At 40.9% G+C, this 19478-nt stretch overlaps 1 protein-coding gene across 1 annotated transcript in view; it reads right to left on the bottom strand.

The window, feature by feature from the left end:
- The window catches only part of COL5A2 (collagen type V alpha 2 chain), a 100163-nt gene extending 81420 nt beyond the window's left edge, over positions 1–18743 (bottom strand). The window contains exon 1 of the mRNA XM_029959567.1: positions 18156–18743. Within this exon, the coding sequence (XP_029815427.1) occupies positions 18156–18258 (103 nt within the window). The 5' untranslated portion in view covers positions 18259–18743. The remainder of the gene's footprint in view (positions 1–18155) is intronic.
- Between the last annotated feature and the right edge of the window lie 735 nt (positions 18744–19478).

A 19478-nucleotide genomic window follows, 5' to 3' on the forward strand; every position in this document is an offset into this window, starting at 1 on the left:
AGAGGGCTCTAAATTCACTTGTTTTCATGCATAACATTAAATAATATGTGAAACAGCATCAACTGACCACTCAATACGAGGCCAAAACTGAGCCCAGCTTCTCACCCAGGAGGGAAGAAAAGGTTCTCTTTTGCGGTTTCCAATTAGGAAAAAGAACTGTGAGACTCAGAAAAAAAAAAACATCCCAACAACTGAATGAGGCCCTAATCCAAGCCTTAATTCAGGCTTTTCAGGGGTGTATTGGATGAGGACCCAAAAAGTAGAAAACAACAACTTCTTACATTTATTTGTTGTTTTTCCAGTTTAAAAGTGTGCGTGTTATGAGATTTCCTCCTATCCCTGAATTACAGCCTGGAGGGAATATTTCCAAATTCTTGGATGTACTTTACATGCAAGGTAAACATTAACAAGGATAATATTTTCATGGCATGGATCCTAACTATGATGAGCATTAGGCATACACACCACAACGAGCAGATCACCCACCACACTAGGAGCCCTCCAGCCATTAATACATTATAATTTTACAGACAATGGGGGAAAAAACTCGAGCCTTTTGCACACTTGGTCTCTGGATAAAGTTGCAGACCTTTGGTTTGAGTAAGTTATTCCACTGAAGTAATGGTAGCACCGTAATTTACACCAGATGAAGATCTATTCCAAGATCTGCCTCATCCAAACAGAAATGTCAGGACAGTAAGTCAAATGATCTGACTTGACAGTACATTTTTTCATGCATTACTTACCCGAGTATGAAACTGCAATCAAAGGAAAATTATACTGCAAAATTATTTGGTGTTGAAAACTAACCCCAGAGAATCCACTGCAGATGTGACCAGTTCCAGTACTGCTCAACTAAGCCTTTCAGAAATGTGCTGGGTGGGACTTGGCTTCCAACACAGCACCTTGACAATCAGAAAATGCAGACTGATGTTGGGTTTTTAGTCTGGGGTTTGGAGTTGGGGTTTTGTGAGGCAATAAGGCCAGGAGACAATTCTCCAGTGGAAGCAGCTTGTTCCAATCTCCCTGACTAATGTGTACTGAGGATCCCATTTGTATATCTCCATCTACCCTAGAATGTCAGTAGCCAACAATCCTTGGGTTAATTTGATGCCAAGAATAATGTTATTGTATTTTCTCTCAGCAAAGTCAAAAGAATAGTCATCTAGAAAGAACCATGGAGACACAACCAGGACTGAAATTAGATATCACACCATGCTCTCCTCAAAATTAATAATCTATCATTCATGCCAAATACATTATGACTTTATATTACCACAATTCTGGTATGGCCTTTGACAGAAGTTTAATTATTGGAAAATTTCTACCAAGCAACGGTGGCTGAGAATGTAAGTTTTAAACAAACTTTTCTAAAGAAACCAAGATAATTTTAAACTGACAGTTTGATTTGGATCACAAAAGTTAGGCACAGTCTATCCCCTTGTCTACTGGCAAGATGAATGAAAGCGGACCCCTCCACTAATTGGGTTTTTAATCCTTGCTATGCTGGGATAAGGTTTTGTGCTTGAAGTCTGAGACTCAGAGCACACATCGATGACCTTCTGCAACCAACTTCTGGTACAGAAACAGGACTTTTCAAATGTCCCAGCATGTTCAGTTCTGGGGGGTTGGTCCACATCCAAAATTCTGGGCTTGTTTAATAAGGAGATTCCAGGCAGTCGACAGCTGACCCTGGGCAGTCACACTGGAGCTTCAGTTTGCTGACGTGGACGAGCTCTGCACTGGGGACTGAGTAGGTCCAGATGCTTCTTCTCTCTTCAGAAAGGAAATTACAGTCTATAGAAGAGGAGCTTGGCACAGCCAGCTTTCTAAGCTAGGAAATTTCACGATCTGTTGGAACATATTAACATGTACATTTTTAACTCCAACAGAGACATAGCTTGTCTCTGGAACAAATGTTTGATAGGGGCCGAGTTGCAGGGCCCAAGGGAACACGAGAGGTTGGATGATTTCACTTCCCCTAAGCCAAGGCAGTTGGCAGACATGGGTATGGTTTACTGCTTTTTGTTGTTATGAATTGTGTGGATAATGGATGGCAGGTTGCCTAGAGCCTGGGACAGGCCTTTTTCATGAAGGCTGAAGTAAATAAATGGTGGTTTGACTTCATTTCACTGGTTCTGTGTCGATGTCAGAAATCACAAAGATGGCAGTCTGGATGCCACCCTTGGATCCGTATCTGCTCCTGGCTTTCAGCACCAAAGCCAGGCACAACCTCTGCAGGTGAATGGGTGAAATTTCCAAGCAATTTTCCTAAGACCATTCATTCCCAAGCTCTGAATTTACATACTGCAGACCAGAGGAAAAACAAAATATGTGAGGTTCCTGAGAGCTGTATTAAAAAAAAAAGTTTCAGTCCCCATTTTCTCACCCAAAATTTTCCTTGTGCAATAAACCTGCTAGTATTACATTCAAAGAAAGTGTTTATCATCTCAGTTATACATAAATCTGCACAGGTGGCTCTTCCACAAGCTATTTCAATGCCTACTTCTAGAAAAGTATTTCCACTACATGTAAAATATCTAAGGTTGGTAGTTCGGTGCCAAACATACCAGAATGAAATTTCCACTTCACAATCAGCTTAGTTGTGAGAATAAAATTTCACTGTTCAAAACATTAATTCGAAATTAATCACTTTTCTTACTCTCCTGTTGACCTATCAAGGAAAACAATAAAAACTGACCTGTTTGTTTAGCTTTTCCAAACTAGAAATCAACTCAGAATCCCAGTTAGGACCATCAATCAGTCATTGGTTTTCTAATTGTTTCATAAGTGGGAATCGATATATATTAAGTAAACCAGCTCTTCATTTTCACCCTCAAAGCAATTTACCTACAATAAAAACAAATTTGGAGTGAAGGAGAAATTAAGAATTTGGGAATTCCCACTTTGAACCAGTGCTGGAAGGAGACCACCAGAGACAAAGCTGAGGTCGGGTGGGGCACAAGGAAGGAGCAGGAACACAATGGTCGCTGTTCATCTTGCTCAGAGCAAGAAAAATTGGCACATGAAATGAAGAAATTCCATTTCTTAGCCAAATAAAAGTGATTTCTCTGCCCAAAATGTGTTTCTCACCCTGAGAAGGGGACAGCTTGGCAGGAGGGCAGTACAGCCAAATGCAAGTCCAAATCCTGCCCTAAGTAAATGTCACATTGTCAGAGTGAAGTTCCCTCCATCGTCCTACTCAGGCTTTGCAGAGAAACTGTACCTTCTGAAGTCTCCTAATTCCCTGCTCTTAACTGAGCTCTGAGTTGCAGGGTCACGGTCCTGTCTGGAGCAGGTAGGGGATGCTCATAAATACAGAGCAATGAATTTTTTGATTGACTGAAAGAAAAATAGAAGAAATACATTTTGTGCTAAAATTTCTAGAATTGGAAAGTAAACATTATTGTAAAGGTATTAAAGAGAGACAGAAAGCCATTCCTACTGTTCAGTAATACCTTTTCTAGCCAAAACATGGAAATAATGAACCTCACAGCAGTGCTGATACAGGCAATGTGTTTCTCTCATGGCACAGAACTGAGGGAAGGCACAGCATGGAGCACAACCAACCACACCTTTCCCATAACTAACTATGTCATTTCAACTGCACTGTGAGCTCTACAAATCCATCCATGAGGTACATTTTCTATGCACACCTCATTGTTACGTCTGGCCGGATTTACGTAATTACACACAACTTGAGGTCAACATGAAAAACAGGCCTCATTCATTCCTGGCGAGCTCTCCACGAAAAGAATATGCTCTGAGGAGCCCAGTGATAAAGGCAGAGAGGCAGAAGAGCCAACTAGTAAGGTACAAAGCCTGTGACTGCTTGATTCAGAACAAAATTACTCCTCAGAGTACCTCAAGGGCAATAATTTCAATCCCAGATGCACATCTGGTGGTAAACAATGAAAGTACAGGATAGCGTCCATGTAAATCATCCCTCTGGCAACAGAAGCATCTTCTTTCAAACAGGAGAGCATGCAAAAATGTGCGACAGCCTTTTGCAGGACGTCATCCTGCAACGGAGCTACGCAATTAAACATTCCTGATGTAACACAGGTGCCTAGAGCTCACTGTGAAACACCCCGACCCAGCAAGAGGTCACTGCGTGAATTAATCTGTAGGGAGAACATTCCTTACTGAGTGTTCCCTATCAGTATCCAAAAGGAATACTCAGAATCAGCAGGCAGATGGAAACAGATGTCTCCTCACTCTGTGCTTCCATTCCCCTACCTATGAGCAGTGCAATGTCCTTCAGGCACGAAAAACTTCAGGCATAACTCATTGGCCTGTGGGCTGGTTTGGAAGGAGGCACCATTTTGCTATGATGGAGCAATATACTTCCAAAATAACCCAGAAATGAAGTCCAGGTTATACAGGAATATTAAAATGTTGTTAAAGAGGCCAGCAGTGCTTGAAGAACAAAAACCTTATTTCTTCCTTGGCAGTTTAGTATCAAGCTGAAGAGCCCAGAATGGCCTGTACTACTGCCTCAGAGGTACATTGCACAGGAGCTAGGCTGTGCTTCACATAGGCTCCAAAAGTAGCTTTACAAACTTACTCCCTTTGAATCAGGCCTCAAGCATCTGATGTCCTAGTACCATCTTCTTTAATATTAATTTGTTATTAACATAGGTAGCACTTTAAACTGAGTAAGAAACTTTCCTACGTGACAGATTATTAATTTCAGGTAATTGCTGAACTATTCATATGCTATAAAAACCAATAACTCAAACATTGGATGACTCAGAGAGAATACTCCTTAATCAAAAATGAAAAGTCATTTTGGACTAAAAATACTTGTAATATGTTTAAGGTTTTTCTATTCTCTCTTCTGTTCTTCTTAACATTCTTATGCAGCCAGAGTAACATATATACCAGCCTGTTCAAGGAATCAGCAAATTTTTCCTTTTTATTAGATAGGGAATATTCATGCCCAGATCAAACACCACAATTAGGGTACATACTGGTCCTAGTTCTTCCTGCAGAAAGTTTCTCTGAATAAGCACTGTCTAAAGCACTGGTACAACACACACCATAAGCTTTAATCATATATGACATAACAGAAATTCCACAGGCTATGAAAACGTGAATTTCTGCAAGCATGTCAGACTCCTCACCATAGAGCAGTGAGTGCACAGGTGCTGGAAAACTCATTATGCATTTATTTGGACTGAAAGGAAAACATTACCCTTCAGGCACTTTGCATGAAGAGAATTTCATTTCTAAACCCAGAGCTATCTGGTTGCAGGCTCCTACATGTTTCCCACAGGATGGGAACTCAAATAAAGAGAAGGAAAATAAAAAACAAACCCACAGCAAGAAAAGTAGCATAAGCTAGAACATGGGGAGAAAAAAAGGCATTTTGAGGAAACACTTTGTGTTCTTTAGTAGTACATCTATCATTAGGGATAGTAGATAGATCTGCAATTTCTCCCAGCCTCAAATCTGCTACTGGGCTGCAAAAACACACAGCAGAGCAACACATGAAGTATGGCACATACCTGCATCATCCTCAGGAACAAAGGCTGTGTTTAGTTCATTAAGACTTGAAAGAAACGTTTTAGATGCCTGAAGGTATTGTGCTGCATTACACAGAAAATATAATTGCTAAAATTGCATAGCATCTGTAATAACCTACAAATTACACAGCAGATGTTTCTTCTTTTTCATATCTGTATTCCTGAAACATTGTCACTCTATTTCTAATCAAACTGAAGGTATTAGCTAAGTTTTTCAGTGGGACAGAGACTATCATCAGCCAGAAGCATACGTAATTTCTTTTATTAAACTTGCCTTAGCCACAGTTGTCTGACACCATTTCTGTTGTCTTCTCAGAGCAAGGCTAGCAGTCCCAGGAGCATTGCTTTAACAGGACACACAAAGGGATAAGAGAAGCTTCCTCTGCACTAGCTCTGAAATCATTTGTCAAATCCTCATCTTCCTTATGCTAAATTATTCCAGGGGGAAGAAAAAAGAGAAAAAACAATGCCCAGTTCCCTCAAAAATCTAAGAAAACCTACACCACTCCACCCCTGGAAAAAAACCTTGCCTTCTACCTACTGAGACTAGTACTGAAAGAACCAGGCCTAAGCAAGACCTAGCCTCAAACTTCACAGTTTGTTAGATATCAAAAGGGCTCATAATAATTAGCTATTTGTCTTGCCTGACTGACAAAATGTCCTAAAGCTTGCTCTGCCATTTTAATAAACAGTTTTACATCAAAACAAAAGCAAAAGCAAGAGGATCAGAGTGCTGGTATTTACATTTCGTTGTGAACTGCATTCCATCATATAAACAAATGACTTAGAATTCCCTAAGTCTCACAAACGTCAAGGAGGAATTTCAGTCTTTCAGTCTCCAAAAAGGGGGAGATTTAAGAAAAAAAAGAAAAGAGGAGAGTATGTGCACACGCACACAAGAATAAGATGAAGAGTCATTTAGCCAACTTATAAAGAAATAAAATCCACTTTGGGGTAAAAGAATAATTCTGATTTCTCTGGGTTTGTTTTTTGGGTTTTTTTGGTGGGTTTTTTTTGGTGACCAAAAGTATAAGGTGACAGTTTTGACATACTGGAAACTAATTTTAGTAGAAGTGTATCCTTTTGCTAAGCCAGCCCCAAATCTATGCTTTCAAAGTAAACAACTGAAAGTCAGAAGATGAACCACTCCATTAATCCTAACCAGATTCAGTTTTATATGATTATATTGGGCGATAACAGGGATCCATTAAAACCAGGCCTTTTTTCTTGTGTGAGGGTGTAAATAGAAAGACAAACTGGAGAACAATCTTTCAGCACGGCCTCAGGACATCCTATACCTCCACTGTAATTCATTACAGGAACTGCTGCCCAGGGTCTCCCAGCTGCCTCCAAGAGCAAAGCCCTTTGGTAATTATTTGATGAAGCTACAGACTTCAGGAGCTGTCCCAGCTAATTAGAGTATGGGTGGCTACTAAGTCTGGGTAACAATACTATCCAACAGCTCACGTTTCCACTTCAATGCATCCTTCAGCCCACAGACCAGCTTTATCTCAAAAACAGTGCTGTATTTTAGCTACATTTACAAACCCCTTCAGATGGTTAAACACTCAACCGATGGGATAAGTAGACTTAAAAAAAAAACCAAAAAACAGCACAAGTAAAATGCATTACTCCTTTTCTCGAGAGAACTCTGCTTGGCAGGTGGTACCAGTGATGTAACTTGGGCTTTGAAAGCAGGGACACTGGATGCAGACATGGAGAGACACTGGATGCAGACATGGAGAGCAGCAGCAGGAGTTCACAGTCTTCCATGGCATTTTGAAATCGTGTGCGTGTCAGGAATTGCTCAGTTGTGATTCCAGTCCCAGTAAGAGAAAGGCAGGGAACTGTTACATCAGAATGTTTCTTCTCATGGCACTGAGTCAACACTCGCTGACATTTATAGGACTTAGACTAAGCCACAGCTGAATCCTGTTAGAAAACAGGACCACAGGAGCACCTCCTTTCCAGGCAGAGTCACATTCCCTCCTGGTGCCATCACTCCAGCCAAGGGGTCCCAAAGCATTCTTCCAGGCAGAGCTACAGATCAGGATGTTACACACCCCAAATGTCACTATCTAGATTAGGCTTGCTTAATTCTGCCCCAAACTTAAGCCTCTACTGAATAGTTTGTAGCTTCATGGAAAATTTACCAGGAGTTCATCTACCATATTAAGCACAGGGATCACCTTTAGAATCCCCAAAGCCTTAACTTCCATGTTCTTATGTACAGAGATGATATAAGGACCATTTTGTGTAAGATTCGAGCACAAAGCAAACTCAAACCAAAGCCACTGAGATTCCCCTGATTTCCCATGAAACCAGAAACTGGGCTTTGTCTGTGTGTTGATGTTTACTCATGACAGGAAGAAACCTTCAGTCAAAATCACATGAATTTGTGAAAAAATGTCAGTATAAATGATAAAAGATTTTTAAGATAACTACTCTTATTACAAATAACTTACTGCTGCATCATTCCTCCTAATTAAATCTTACTTCAGGCAAATAGATCCTGAAGTTTGTTGCCCTCTTTTAAACAAAAAAATGAAATAATTACAGTTTTCATTCATTAGGGGGCAAACAGATTAGTCACCTCATTACTAGAAATAAGACCATTCACGTGCCTCAAGTAAGGTACTCTCCTGAATGGGAGATTTACATAACTAAATATTTACTCTCTGTATTCATTACATCCAAACATAAATAAAATAAACTGCCTATCTTGCACCGTGCCTGTAAAATAGACAAATTCCTTACTGCAGCAGTTTCCTAGGAAACCAGGAAAGGCTCAAAGAAACAGAGAACAGCTGGAAAAAGTAAAAAAAAAAAAAAAAAAAAAAAGCCAACCTCAAGAACTAAGTGCTCCATACCCTCAATTTTAAAACCATCAAAATGATCTCACTAATAGAAATTAGAGCAGTGCCACACACGTTGATTGGCCCTGGCACTCGTCATAAGGGTAGACATGCACAGCCTGAAGAAATCAAGATTTAGCTTTTCTCTCCCCATCATACCAAAAAACCAAAAGAAAAAAATGATAACAAATTTAAAAAAAAAAATGCACAAGAATAGTGAGCAGTTTGCTGTAATGTGGTAAAGCTGCAGAGTTTTGATGTGTACACTACAAAGACAGCCAGCCCCACAGAGAGGTACCTACTGAAACCTTACAGGTGATTCACTACCAGAGACTTCTTTGCTGAGGAGCCAGATTGCACTTCTGAAACCAGTCAGCCCTTCCACGTGAAAATCCACGCAATTCCAGAAATGTATTATCAGCACAATGACTCAGTATGTGTACTACAGCAGTGCCCTAAGGCTTCGTTTGAGATCAAGGATGCTTTGTGCTCAGCACCACACAAATTCATAGGATGGCCCTCCACTTCACAGTAATAATGTAAAATCAAAGTATGCCCGAGTTACTCAAGCTCAGCATCCAGGTCTAGATAAAATTTTCAATCGTTACAGCAAACATTTCCTCCAGGGGAAAGAAAAAAAAACAAAATAAAAAGTGAGTAAAGGACAATTTGTCTGACGTCAGCCCTAATTTTTGAAGTAGGTTTCCAGCACGATGCCAGTCATTGGGTTAATTCCAGGATTCGGTGCTGTCAGAGCAGCCATAGTGTCATGTTGGCTCTTCCTTCCCCACATGGCTCCATTTTCCATGTTCTGCTTCACTTTTCACCAGGCTCAGTGCCTCTTACATCAGGTTCTTCCCTTCCTTTTGTTGCCGCCAATGCATGTTCCAGGACTTTCTGACTCTTGCCAAAGCAAACATTTAAACATCTGGAAATCATCCTCCATTACTTTCACCACTGAGATGCATTTGCTTTGCAATGTAGTTCCCATACACTGGGAAGGCATCACACTTACATATATGTAGTGTGATGCATATATATACATTTTATAGGTAAGATTATATATACATATATATATATATAAAATAACACACTCTATATCGCCCTACTTTAAAATTTAACACACAATAACATACATGATTTTCTTTTAAAAATTTACTGGTAGCTTTACAGACCCAAACACTTCAGATATGAGAGTTCCAAATTACAGATATCTACATTTAGAGTTGTGTTCTTTTTCTAGTGCATGAAATTTGAAGTGGATTTTTTTTTCTAAGATTAAAAAAAAAAACAAAAAAACAAAAAAAAAACCCAAAACAAAACAAACGAAAACACAAACAGAAAAAAAGGGCCCAACAAACTGGAGTCTTTTGTGCTATGATTCTAATGCAAAGGCTATGAGTCTTAACCATGCCTTCAGAAGTTATTGTCACTTGCATTCCACCTCACTCCTCAGACAATTCAAGATTCAGTTCACTCCTTTGGTGGAAAATTAATACAGAGAAAAGGTAGGATACTACTTTTTGTCTATGCCTCTGAAGGAATGGAAGATGCAGACTATTTCCACTCCTTTTCCACAGCCCAAAGTCACAACAGGGCAATAACTCCTCTGTTACATGGACCCAAGGACTCCTCAAGAGTTATGAACCCCACCACAAACCTGACACATCTCTGGAAGTTCCTGACTCTTGCTTCCCTTTGTCTTCTGTTCTCTGAGCTTTGGACACACTGAGGATTATTCAGAGGAATTGCAGGAAACCTCCAGGAGCCTTGGAGGAGTGAGATGACCCAAGCTACCCAATGGTTTCTTTTCTACCAAGAGGCTCATCACTGATGTGAGAAGCCCAAAAATAGATCATACTTGATCACAAATAATAAAAATAATACATGTTTATCGATTATATGACTTGTCACCTATAATTATAGTTCATAATTCAAGTCTAACTGGATGCTCATAATTCAGGGCAACTGGATTTTTCTGAATAGCATGGATGGTTTGAAGATGGCTAGATAATCCTGGCACCTCATAAACCTAATGCTATATCCTGGTCTAACAGAAGTTCTTCTTATTTCAATTATTTATCTCAACAATGTGCCATGGGATGCTGTTATCCAACCATTAAACATGTGAGGATCAGTATTTGGAAAACCTGAGGCACTGCAGCTGTGGGGAAAAAAATCCAAACACTTTATGGTAGATAGAAAATAAGACATAAATTATTATCATAGGATAGCAATTACTATTGCAATACATCACATTTTTACTAGATCAAAAGATTTTATAGAACCCAGTAAAGAAAATATTTGGGGAAAACTGAGCGTAAAACAGGCAATCAAGGAAGGCCAGCTTGTGTTCACTGCTTCTGCTTTGATTTTTTTTCCTTATATACTTTTTCTTGACCTTCTGGGATATTTAACCTGTCAGAAGGCATGAGACTTCAGGCTAAAAAGTGATTTAATACCAATCAAGGTTGTCTATGGTTTCCTGGAAGAGAGAGAACTGCTTTTAACAGGGTGCCCAGCATAACCTCTTAGGTTACCTGTAGTAATACAGCTGGCTGGGGACAGTTCTCAAACAAGGAACAGGTTTAGTTATATGGTAGAAATTCTCTCCTGTGAGGAGGAGAGGCAACTGGCACAAAATCCCAGAGATTTTGTGCATGACCCATCTCTGGAAGTGTCCAAGGCCAGGTTGGACAGGGGTCTGAGTAACCCAGTCTAGTGGAAGGTGCCCCTGCCTATGGCAGGGAGGTTGGAACAAGATGATCTTTAATGTCACTTCCTAAATAACCTAAATCATTCTGTGATCCTCTGATGATTCCTTTTATCTCCTTTAATCGCTTCCTGCTCTATACTGTCATTATGCCTATAATCCTTCATTTCAGCTTGCTGAAGATGCTGGCAAGCATTTAATGACCAAAGAATGTTTGGAGAAGATATTGTATGGACCTTCTGTGCCAGACATCTACTGCACAGCAGGGAGCAGGCCTCAGGGAGACAGTTTATTCTTGTGTTCTTATTCTAAATGAGTTCATGTCCAAAATTCTGAATTCCTGCCAGCAGTATCAGAGTCGCTGTTAGTACTTCTATTCAGCCACATTATCCAAAGAACAGGGGCACAAAGATTCAAATTAATTCTTCAGACCTCCCATGCCACCACTACATAGTCCAAAGGTTATAAATGAAAACTAGTAAAGACACAAAACACCATGGGAGTTTTTCAGTATAGAAACAACTTCATCATATTGTCCTCTCAGCCTCACCACTCACACAAAGCTGCAGAAAAATGCAAATTCCCCAGTCAAGTTTCAGCTGGCAGCAGCATGGACAAGGAACAGCCTTGGAACAGTTCTCCAAAGACAAGACCTATCTCCAGTAGCTAATGCAAACAGGATCCCAAGGGTCTGCGTGAATAGAAGTTCCCTGCACAGAGAGCATCCTGCCACTGGCCCTCTGACAATCATTCTTAGTCTCCCTGCTTATATAACACATGACCTTTCCTCAGCAAATACGGGTGGGATAGTGGAATAACGGAATTTTTTCTCACTGCAAGAATAAAAGACAGCACAGCAGGCTATGAAAAATGTATGTTGCTTACCAAGAAGAGATAATTGTAAGCAATGGTTTGGATATTTTAATTGCCACAGCGTGGAGGGCTTATCAGCATCCAAAGCTTCCTGCCTGTTACTGTTTTCATAATTATAAAGCAAATTATAAAATAAGAATTTTCTGAAAAAAATTCTATAGACGGTATTACTGCTTTATCCCTCCTGGTAGTTCAGCAACAGCGTTAACATTTCAAATTTCTCTGAATTTAAGTTAGGAAAAGTGTAGAATCATCAAAAAAAAAATGTAGAGAAAAGGTATTTTTTGTACACACATTATTTGACACTGACTACATAAAAGATATATACAGTACACGATGCCATCCTCTGGGGTACCTCTATTCCTCAAAGTGTTACGTGACTTATAAGCCATTTTTCTCCAGCTTGAAAGCACCTGGTTTCTTATTTTATACTATTTGAAGAAACTCATTTTCCTCATTAAGCTTGGAATTAATGCATGGGACATTCCAGTTCAAATTATACCTGACCCTCTGCACGTGACAGTCTCACCAGGGCATTCAAACGATGGTTGAACAAGGTGGGTCTGTTGCTGTTTGAGATTTCAGGCAGTGCAACAATCCTTCCTCATGCTCTGAAAGTTCAAACTCCAAGAAGGCTTTGTAAAATACTGAAATTCCAAGTTAATCTGATTAATTTATTCATTTTACACTAAGGGATACTTGGTTTTGCCCTGTGCATTAGATTAAGAATAGGGGGGGTTGTGTATAAAATAAGTCAAAGTGCAAACCCCGTCTCTCTTCCTTGACCCAACTGAGAATCCAGTGGATTAGCACTTTGATTTATTCTTTCTAAGAAGAATTTTTGAGAAAATTATATCAGGACTTTACACACAAAAATGTGCAGGGTCACAATGACAAACATGAGAGAAACAATCAGTACACATATAAGGATAGATCACATGCCTCCAGCTGGAATTTTGACTATTTTTTATTATTACTTTGTTATTTTTTGGCACAGAGTTTGTTGCCTTTCCCTGTATATGGAAAAATAGTTGTACACAGGCCATGAACATCTGCTAATTTTTTTTAAAGGATCACAGTGTTGCATGAAGATCTACCTTCAGAGTTTCTGCTTTCCTGCACATACCACAAAAATCCCTGTGTTTCTTTTCTCAGAGAACACCAAAAACCAGCTTACTTTACTCATACAGTATATACAACTTCAACACCAGGAGTTGTTCCGAAGCAGGGTTTCCTAGGTACATTTATAATCAGTCAAGGGGATTGGTGGACATTTATTTTTTTCTGAAAACTTCAAAGAGTTAGCAAGTTGAAAAAGACTTATTTTTAACTAACTTATGTTGAACTATTTTTAAACCCATCCTACGTGTTTTACATGAACAAATCAAGCTGATGGAACATTATCATACTGAAACAAATTGGGAGGATGGAAGGACTTCACCAAGAAATGAAGACTGAACGGGTCAAAATGCGAATAAGAGCATGAAATGACCATTTGGTTTCTAGGGCAACAATCTATATTTGTAAACATTATAGGAAAAAAATGCCTGCACTGACAAACACGGCATGCAATTATTCTTCAGTCAAAAGGTATTTTCAAAAAAAAATGCAAGTTAATGTGGATAGCTTAACATGACCCTCAATTTTATGTATTCTAGAGTTTTGATGAAAGGCTTGCTCAGTCTGAGCAGAAGGAATCCTCCTGAGAACTCTTCTTGTGGAAATTTCTGTGTAGAGTCTCCTTTCCACCCTTTTACAGTCAGGAAAGCCAAATATTCAAAAGTCAAAGAGTTAGTCCCCAAAGGATTATGACTTTTTTTTAAATAGATATTGAATTCCCATTTTCTGCTTGTTTAGAGCTGTAATAATTTCTGGGTTTGAGTTATTTGCTGTGATTAGGCCCTGAAACACAGGTACCTACATGCATGCACACACACATGCACTCTTTCTCACCAAGAAAGCAGAATACAGATATAAGAAAGTGATCTGGGGATCTGGAAATTTGGGGGGAGAAAAAAAAGAATCAAGTACAGAAGAACCAGGGGATCAGGCCCAGCCAGCATGGGTTTATGAAAAGCAGGTCATGCTTGACCAACACGATCTCCTTTTATGACAAGGTGACCCACTTAGTGAAGGAGGGAAAGGCTGGGGATGTTGTCTACCTGGAACTTAGTAAATCCTTGGATGCTGTTCCCCACAGCATGCTCCTGGAGCAACTGGCTGCTCGTGGCTCGGATGGGTGCACTGTCCACTGGGTAAAAAACCCTCTGGATGGCCAGGCCAGAAAATGGTGGGGAATGGGGTTACATCTGGTTGGCAGACAGGCACTAGCAGTGTTCCCAAAGGCTCAGTGTTGGGTCCAATCCTGTTTAACATCTTTATCAATGATCTGGACAAGGGAATTGCAGCGAGTTCACAGACAAGAGCAGGATCTAAACTATTCCGTAATTCTAAGTATCATCAGAACCTCGCTAAGACTGTGAGAAGTGGCAAAACGGGGTTTTTTCCCCGTTCATACAGAATGATAGGATATCATTCATACAGAATACCTTTCATACATGCCATTCTCCTTAGGAGCTGTGAGGACTCTTTACAAAGATGAAAAATCCATAAAAACCTAAAGCAGCATCTGGCATGAATGCTCAGTCATTCTCTTACTTTCTCATAGCTACAGAGGACTTTCACCTGTCATAGTATTCCGAACACTTGCCCCACTATGGAAACTGTGCAATGTAGTAACATCTTTTCTCCATGAAGATAATGTCTCCAATGTCATGAGGGGATAATGGACACATTTAATAGCCCCCATTAAACCAGCTGAGCTGTTTCTGTCTCCATTAAAGCCAGTCCATTCTCCTCTTTCCTTTGCATGGTTTCCAGACAAAATGAAAGACCTTGAGAATTCAAAGGCAGCAATGAGGATCATTAATTCAAACAGAACAGCGCCCATTCTTTGTTTTTGTTTGCTCATGCTGTCAAACAAGGCAAATTAGATACTTTTAAATCAATACCAGGGCTCGCACTGATCTCAGCTGAAGTAGGGTTGACACCACAAGAGGGGGACAGGGAAAGATAATTCACCACAAAATTCAGACAAGGTTTTGTTGCAGAAACTGATGAGAACCTAAGGGCAAGTATAGGATTGCAGTAAGAAGTATGGGAGATGGAGGCAGTAAACCATCCCTGCCCACGCTCATGTGGAATCTGCAGGCAATGCTTCTTGAACAAGGTGATTTCCACAATTTTGGATCTGATTCAAGTTTACTGATTTTCCACTGAAGGTGCATTTATAATTTTTTTTAAAAACTCTTTTGAAAAAAAGCCATCACATTTACACTCACAAGTGGTTGGGAAAGGATCCCAGAAGCAGACATTGCTTCTGCTAGTAGTTTTCTCTATCCTAAGCCCTAAGGAAAAAGGAAGGATTGGACAGTGTGTGGAAAACCCAACACCCAAGATTCAGGGCTTCCAAGTATTCAGTGCTTAAATGGCACATAATTTCAGCCATCTCCTGGGCAATTTTTGACCCTACTGCACTTCTGAACTAAACTAGGTCTCTAGACAGAATTTAAAACCAGGATCTTTCAGTCCTTCTGGGATTTCACAGTGCTGACCTTATTTATAAATAACTTTTAAATAGGCACATTTAAGCAGTCAGTCTCAAAACGTCCAATTTTGCTATACTAGGCTTGAAAGTGCCTGTTTTTCTTAAGTGCATGCACCATGTAGCAGTGCATGCACCATGTAGCACTGCCAGCCAAGAGTTCTTGAGCAAAACAGATATCCGCAATGGCTCCAAGAGAAAAAAAATTAATATTAAAACTGGTATTACTTAAAAGCATAACAATTGTAAGTGCCAAAAATAATATTGTTAAGCAGTATGCTTGGTTTGAAGAAGTACTACAGTTATTTCATTAATTTTTTAGACCACTTTACCTGTTTTATTATATTCAACTCATCTGTCCCTATCACTCCCCCCACATCATGATAAATTCTGTAACATACTTCCACAAAAACTATTTCTTTCTTCCACCATGGCCGAGGTTGACAGTCAGCATTTAATCCTTCTCATTTTTTCTAGGACTCTCATGAAAAATGATTGGTAAAACACTGGTTTATGTATTTTCTGAAAGTCTGATTTTTTTTTTCCTAATCTAAGCTTCCTGAAGTGCCTTTCTTGCTTCCCCAGGCACCTCCAGTATTTTTTTTTCCTATTTTACCTGTACTCAAGTCACACATTTGACTAGATGAATGGGGAGAAGTGAATCAACTGTATGGACAAAATCACCTGCAGTACAATACAATGTTGACTGATGTTAGACTTCTGCACAAGCACTAAGCCAAAGACAAATTAAGGGTAAAAACCTGCCCACTTTGCAGCATTTATAGGCTTCAATCAGGAACTAAATAAAGGCTGAAATCCTTTGCTTATGCAATTAAACCAGACCAATGTGTAGGATGTGCCCCACTTCTACCTTCATTGCACTATCCCTCACATCACATTCAAATAGCTTTGGGTTTGTTTTTTTTTTTAATATAATGAATATTAGAGAAGGCGCTTCCTCAGATGTATGGTAGACAAAAGCTATTACATTCTCAAACAGGAAGATGAATAAGTGAAGTAAGTGAAAACAGATGTCACTAATTCATTACAACATATTTTGTTCTTTGACTTTACCACGTACCTTTCCATTTCCTCAGCCTTCAGTGTATGGGAAGTACATCCCAAAATGTGTTGCTACATTATTGGCTCATCCCATAATTTCCATAATAGCAACAAAGAAGTAAATGACATGTAATAAGCCCCCACAACTCTCACATAAATTTTGCCTTTTTTTTAAAAACTGGCAAAAAAGCTATCATTTCTACTAAATAGATACCAAAAGGGGAGTCAATATTTTCATAAGTGTTTTCTTTGGTATGACACGTAACTGAAAAATGCATAATGTATGCCTCCCTTTATGGCAAGTTTATACAAAGTGCCCCCTCTATGGGACTTCTCACGCAGCTGTGCACGGGCAGGACAAGCTCATTTTTCTTTGTAGAACGAAAGTTTCAGAATTATTGCACTGGTTTATTCATCAGGCTTTGACTCCTCCTCGCTTATGCAATCCAGCGCATTACCAGACAAGCTCAGTTACAAGAAAAATTACTCTTGAAAATACACGATACAGTAACTGCAAGCTGTATTGTCGGGTACATCCCACAGTGCTTTCGAATGCCCTACAAATTCCCTTTGTTGGGCATAATTTGGAAAAGAGGACTGTTACACATGAGAAGCCTCGGAAGTACGTTCATACAATAGCTCCAGACTGTCCCAAAGCCAGTCTGCTCACATTTCAGGAAATCAGCGCACAGGACGACATCCATCCCGAGCGATGAAAGAGGACAGTCACTGCGCGTCCTTCTGACCATCAGTCTCTCTCTCGCAGGCATTGAAATGACATTAAATAAAGACGGATATAAAGCAGCCTGAGACGGCTCGAGTTACACGGGTCAGGCTCGCCCCTTGCCAGCCCCGCTGCCCCCGCAGAGCTCGGCACAGACCGCGACGGGAGCCCCGGGCGGAGGGGAGGCTGTGCCATCCCGGGGGGATCGGGCAGCCCTTCCAGCCACAATCGGGGGGAAACGAGTCGGAGAAGGAAAGAGAGGAGGAGGGAAAGAAAACGGGGAGCCAGAGGGGGCGAAGGGAGCGTGTGCGGGAAGAAAGGGGAATCCACGTTTCTGCGTTCCTCTAAAACAAAGAATGTGAGAAAGCAGATGTAGTTCAGCGCAAAAGACTCCGCCCTGCGAGTGTTTACTCTCCCGGCTCGCTTGCCCAGCTGCTCTCCAGCCCCGTCCCAAGCCCTTCTTTTTGTTGGGAACTTCCCAGCGGCCGCGGCCCCGCCGAGATGCGGGGGCTCAGCCCCACGGCAGCACTTGGCCTTTGACCGCCCCTCCCGCTCTGCGCCCGCAGCGAGCGCCGCAAAACCCGGCTTTAAAAGCCTCCTTCGGTCTTCTGGTGAGAAGCCCAAAGAGCAAAACCCTTCTCTGCCCCCTTCTCAGTATGTAAAAGCAAAAGTCTTGTTCCTCTTGCGCTCCGGAGGTTTTCAATTCCGCTTACTAGCCAAATCACACAACGAGCACACTGCATGCAAAGAGGGGGGATTTATGATAACTTTCTTAGAGGGAGGGAGATAAACTCACCGCCGTCATACTCGTCCTCTTCTTGTGCTTTTGTGGTTACAAATCGGCCTAATAAAGCAGCAAGGATGAAAAAAGTTCTCCTTTGTACCCAGATTGCCATCATGCCTAGATATTAGACATGTATCCTCCCTGGGCAGCAAAAAAAGTGCAGAGTCGTAAGGTTATTTTAGCACCATGAAGCCAGCTGGGCAGTCTTTCTGCCTTTCCGCATCAATTCCAGGACAAAGTCTGCAAGCCCTTTCTTCAGCACCAGCTCCAGCGCAGTCTGCAAACACTCCTTTCAGGGGATGCAGCTTTAAATAGGAAGAATGCTGCCTCCACTTCTCTTCCTGCCCCTTTTCAGCTCGTTCGGGCTCCTAATCATCCACTCCCTGCCAAGCAACAGTCTGATTGATGGTAAATAACCGAATCAGGGCTGGCTTCACTCTTCCTTGAACTTTTCTCTTTAAGAGTACACTTGTAGGATATTTTCCTGCTGCTGTGCAGTGCATGTGCTGTGTCAGGACCAGTTATTAAGGGAGCACAGTTCCATAAGAAGCTGTCAGGAAGAGAAAGCTCTTCTTTTAACACACCCAGCCCACGCTTCCTGGGAATGGAGGGTAGAGCCCCATTTGGAGACGATTCCCTTATTAGGAACTTGATCCCTGCCAGCTCGCCAGAGGAGGATTTCCTCCTCTCCCCTGATAACTGCCCCCTGCCTTGCTGTAGCTGTGTTATCAAATGTGACCCCAGTCCCTTGAGAGGGACCACAGAGCTACTGAGGCAGCTTGTTTCAGGAACGTGTAAGTAAATGCCTTTCACCTAAAGGGAAATAATCTTTCTCAAATGAATTCTTTTGCTGAATAATCTTCCCTCAAATGCTTAGCATGCTCTACATTTACTGTCCTACCAGCCAGGAAGACTATTGCAAATCTCTCGAAGATGCTCTACACTTCTAACACCAGAATGACCATCCAAACTATCCTATTATCTGCTTTTCTCCAAGATTCTCTGCCACTGTTCCCTGATGACTGGAAACCTACCTAAGCCCCAGCCTAGCATTTAGCCCTTAACAATGTGCCTTAATTAGCATTCTATCGTGAGTACTAGCCAATCTCTTTTGTGGATCATCGCAGCTGGGAGTAGGATGCTAATTTTTTTTCTTCCCACAGTGTTTATGATCTGCTGAAAGGAAGTTCAGTCACTAATCCCCTCATTTGCTAAGAGCGGGGTCACCTATACCTGCTGCAGGGAAATGCAGATTCATCAGCTGGAAGGTTTTCTGTGTTCAGCCATTTCAGCTTGAGAACAATCCTGTTTTAAGTAAACACTTCACCTGGATTC

Source organism: Manacus vitellinus, unplaced genomic scaffold (assembly GCF_001715985.3).
Source record: "Manacus vitellinus isolate BGI_N305 unplaced genomic scaffold, ASM171598v3 scaffold_20_pilon, whole genome shotgun sequence".
NCBI classification, from domain to species: domain Eukaryota; kingdom Metazoa; phylum Chordata; class Aves; order Passeriformes; family Pipridae; genus Manacus; species Manacus vitellinus.